Source organism: Ictalurus furcatus, chromosome 9, assembly GCF_023375685.1.
Source record: "Ictalurus furcatus strain D&B chromosome 9, Billie_1.0, whole genome shotgun sequence".
In the NCBI taxonomy this organism is placed as follows: domain Eukaryota; kingdom Metazoa; phylum Chordata; class Actinopteri; order Siluriformes; family Ictaluridae; genus Ictalurus; species Ictalurus furcatus.
Genome location: NC_071263.1, coordinates 12,989,924 through 12,994,896, shown reverse-complemented (window position 1 = coordinate 12,994,896; position 4,973 = coordinate 12,989,924). Strand labels below are relative to the sequence as shown.

Here is a 4,973-nt window from a genome sequence, read left to right as displayed (position 1 = left end):
AATGTAGCGTTCAAGAAATAAGTATGCTAAAGGAAGCATTTCCAAATAGTAATATTTCCACTTTGGAGTCCACAGCACAGTAGAACATAATTTACCTATATTTTAGATACAAGACTTCACATACCTTTGTGCTATTTCTGGGTTGATTTTAAGCTGTCAAGTGTTGTGTACCATTAGTAAAGTTGTCCCTGTGCATATTCTTTTAAGGCCTTTTAGTTTATTGGTTGCATAGTGGATAAAGATGATGAGTGTGTCTGTGCATGTGCTACTCAAACAAAACCAAATGGAAAAGGAAAAGGCCAAAGTGTTTATCCTGGATAATGGGCTGGAGCACTTTATTGACATGATTAACATTAAGACAGCATCAGTTAGTCTGATTGAAATGGCTAATTCTCAATAGAGGTATGCAGTGGTGAACTGTGCTCAGGCTAGTGGTAAGGTGTTTAAAAATGGCAGCAATGTTGTCATCTGTAACATTCAGTACGTTTACATGGACAACAATAATATGATATTAACCCGATTAAGACAATACCCTGATTAAGAAACTACCATGTAAATAGAAATTATTGATTACCTTAATCCGGCTAAAGTCATACTCGAAGAAAACACAAATCGAATTAAGACATGGAGTATTCCTATTTTAGTCGCATTATCGAAGTGCATTACAGACATGTACACACCTTTAATCACACTATTTACGTCACGTGGGAATTTTCACCGCATTGTGCGACAGAACACGTACACACATGGCAGTGCTCAACCATTTGACGGCAAACAAGAGAGCACGGCTGTATCCGAAACCGAATACTTACCTACTATATAGTAGGTGAAATACATGTAGGCAAGTATGCAGTTTCGAACGCAGCCCATGGCGTCAAGTAGTCGTCTATTTGCACGTATAGCATGACAAATAATTAACTGCACTTGAAGCTTTCGTAAAATTTAAAATGAAACACCCAAAACTGTACACGGTACCATAACAAAGACGAACTGTATGTTGATACGTGAAATTCTGGAGGGAATGTCGGATGGCGTGGTATGGGGACGTAATGACGTGTGCCATTAATCAATCTATATTCTATAACATGAAAGGAATATTCTAAAAGCGACTCATGTAAACACTTTAATCGTCACACACACACACACACACACACACACACTACCATATCAGTGTCACTGCTGTGCTGAAAATGGTCCTCATCCACATAATATCGGGTCACTGGAACTCCTTTTCCAGTGAATGTACACTCATTGGCCATTTTATCAGATACCATATATGTACTGTTATCTTTGATGCTATCTTTTATACTAAAGCCCATCAATACCTTTATAATTTTGGGAAATCTTGTATATTTGTGGAAGGAAATAGGAATCAGTTTACCATTAAACTCAGTTTAATGGCTTAGCCTCTTGATTGTTGCTCTCTACTGGTTCTCTTATAGCAGGAAGCTTAACAGAGCTCTTTAGATCTGAGTATGATACTGAAATAATTTGAAAGTAGAACTGAAAGTAGAACTGCTATATGTAATGGCTGCTATATATAAAGCCTATATACAGTATAATGGCATGAGTCTGAAACTTGAGCTTTGTAACCTTTTTTCAGTCCACATCAAAAAAGCTTCAAGGAATGACTTAAATAACACACAATTACACCAAGGATTTTCGGTCGATTTCCATTTGTGTTTGGCAGGCCTGCAACTTGATTTAACCTGTGGTGTCACTTGCCAAGTGAGATTTCACAGCCAGCTAAATGAATGTAGTAATTTGTTTATCCAATGGCAAATTTCATAAACAGAATAAACAAAGATTTTTTTCAGTAACAAGGTTCTCATTTTTTGTGTGATGACAATGATAAAATCATTTTATATGTATCTCTTCCCTGATGCATTGTATATAATTTGCATTTACTGTATTTATAATTGCATTTATTGTATACAATTTGCATACCTTTTCTGGGATCTTTTGATTAAGGCCAGTGGTTATAGGCTCCTTTTGATATTACATTGTTGAGGACTGTCTGGGATAATATGACTTCTTATTGAATTAAGCTGATTTGCTATAATTTTAATTCAATACACACAGGCCAAACTGGATCCACACACATATGACAAACACTGTTTACTGATGGGAAAACAATTTACTTGAATTAGAAATTCATTTCCCCCCCTTTCTCACTAACAGACGTTAAGCTTGTCTGGTTTATAAAGCCATTTGAATAACAAGGCGAAAAGTGTATATGATCCTGATGTGAATTCTCTAATATTATTTTAATTGCCACTAGATATATTTTTTATTGAACTGTTCAGATATTTCTCTTTTAGAATGTATCAAGGAAGAACACCGGAAAACAAGGATGGATGAAATGATGGAAGAAAATAATACATTGTATTATAGCTGCACCGATGATTCAGCACTCAGTGATCTATTTCATTTCAATATTCGCCGGTTGCTTAGCAGCAATGATATAATAGCTATTTACCGTGATCCTTTATTTATTGTTTATTTATTTTTTTAATGCAAAATAATCACAATGCAACACTGACACACACACACACACACACACGCGCACAATATTGCTGCATGCTTTGTTGGCTACTGTTTGAGCAGGATGATAATTAAATCGGGCATAATGACTCCTGACTTAGCCTATTGACTATGTGAATGCTGATTTAATCTTGCATTAGAGTTTTTTCCGCCCAAATTTTCCTCTTCACATCAGGAAACGCAAAATCGAAAGCTCACGAGCTTTTGGAAAGCCCTTTTAAAGTCATCGTTCGCCATTGTGTATATGATGGGATTGATGAGAGAGTTGAGGTAGCCGAGCCACGTAAAGAAGTCGAATAACTCTGGGTACGCATGGCACGAAGGGCACAGGGGCACCAGCAGGGTGTAGATAAAGAACGGCAGCCAGCAGACTATATACGCTCCTAAAATGATGCCCAGGGTTTTCGTGGCTTTCCTTTCTCTGGCCGCAGAAATCCTCTTTTTCTCCAAAAGCGAGTCGGAAACGGTGATTTTGACCTGGTTGTCGCTGATCACCGAGCCTGCGTCGTCTTGCCGAGCCGAGGTCAAAGACGTCGATCCTGGTGAGTTGGAGACTAACTGCGCTGAGGTGAGTCTCTTCCCAAACTTTTTGGGCGACTGTCTTAAGATCCGCCGCCGCGCCTCGACGTAGATCCTCCCGTACAGGGCGATGAGTAAAAGCGTCGGGATGTAGAAAGCACCGAATGTGGAGTAGATGGTGTAAAAGATGTGATCCGTGTTCACCTCGCAGCTCGTCACCTCTCCAGCTTTCACCTGGCGCCAAAAAAACGGAGGCAGACTGATGGAGATGGCGATCACCCAGGCTGTAGCCACCATGGCAGCCGCGCGGCTTGTTGTGCGCCTTGTCGCGTACTCCACCGCGTCCGTGATAGCCCAGTAGCGATCCAAGGCGATGACACACAGGTGAAGTATAGATGCCGTGCAACAGGTGATGTCCGACGACAGCCAGATGTCGCACACGACTTGGCCCAGCGTCCACGTGTGGCTCACCGTGTAGAGCGCACTCACGGGCATCACCAGCACGGACACAAGGAGGTCGGTGAACGCCAGGGACGCGATCAGGAAGTTGGCCGGCGTGTGCAGTTTCCTCGAGCGGGAAATAGTGGCAATCACGAACGCGTTGGAGAGAGACGTGGCGAGCGTAATGGCACCGAGGACCGAGCCGACAGTCGCCTGGAAAGCCACACTTGTCTCTTTTGCGGCTGTTTTTGACGCATTCGTGGAGACATTCGTTTCCAAGTCATAATTTGTTGGAGGTGAGTTGAAGTGCTCCATAGCAGGCAGGAAACGCACACGGACTGGTACTTTTGATCTTTTCTTCTCATATCAGCGCAGAACACTTCAGATTGCTTGTACAACAAAGCATGTTTGCGCGTTGCGTCCAAGGTCTTAAACTATCTCTAAAAAATATGCTCAGTTAGTTTGTTTGAGACATTTTTTTTTTTTGTAAATGAGGTATAAAAGAAGTAAATTATATATAGCCTATATATATCATGCAAGTCCGAAAAACCAGGTTACTGTAAAAACAAACAATAAAACACCCGAAGAGTTGCGCAAATACGAAAGCACAGCATCCATGGTCAGTGTTCTTCTTGATCCACTTTCAGAATGTGATTTATTTTCTTGTAGTGTGTGTACTGGTGTCATTGGTAAACCTGCACATCCGCGTCCTGCCTCTCTACAGCCGCCTCTGATGGAGAAGGTAGAGCTGCTGATGATGACTGTAGACCTCAGTGAGGGAGAAGAGGCACTGCTGGGTCTTAGCGTCCCTGCATTGTCTAAATAACCATCAAGAGATGTTGCTTCTTACTGCAGCATTTAATGCTTCTCTTCTCTAAATCAGCAGATTCAGCTCATCTGATCACGCATGAGATCACAGTGTGACAGTGTCATATTTTATAGACTAATTCTGTGGCTGTGTCTTAATCAGTGTTGCAGTGATTCCGTAATAATAAATTAATAATTATATAATTCCACAAATTAGTATTTCAGCACAATAACAATTACTTCTAGAAGAAAAAAACAAAACAAGAGCAAACACACACAAGTGGGTTGAACCGACATCTAAAGTATGAAATTGTTTATAATAACATTGCATTTATTCATTTAGCAGATGCTTTTATCCAAATTGTCTTACAAATGAGGAAATACAAGCAAAGCGATATATCAAGTGGAGAACAATACCAGTAGTGCTACCGTGCAAGATTTTTAATTGAGTTCTAGGGAAGCAAAGTGACCCTGTCCAGGGTGTACCCCGCCTTGTGCCCGATACTTCCTGGGATAGGCTCCAGGTTCTCCCGCGACCCTGAAAAGGAGTAAGTGGTTGAAGATGGATGGATGGATGGATGGATGGAAGCAAAGTGAGCATAGTAGAGGTGTAAAGCCTATGTAAGCAGATAATGTTTTTATTATTATTATTATTATTATTA

General features: G+C 40.6%; 1 protein-coding gene across 1 annotated transcript; it reads right to left on the bottom strand.

The window, feature by feature from the left end:
- Positions 1-1,760: 1,760 nt before the first annotated feature.
- On the bottom strand, positions 1,761-3,855 carry htr1b (5-hydroxytryptamine (serotonin) receptor 1B). The gene has a single exon (XM_053633472.1). The coding sequence runs from the start codon at positions 3,817-3,819 to the stop codon at positions 2,716-2,718; it is 1,104 nt and encodes a 367-aa protein (XP_053489447.1). The 5' UTR covers positions 3,820-3,855; the 3' UTR covers positions 1,761-2,715.
- Between the last annotated feature and the right edge of the window lie 1,118 nt (positions 3,856-4,973).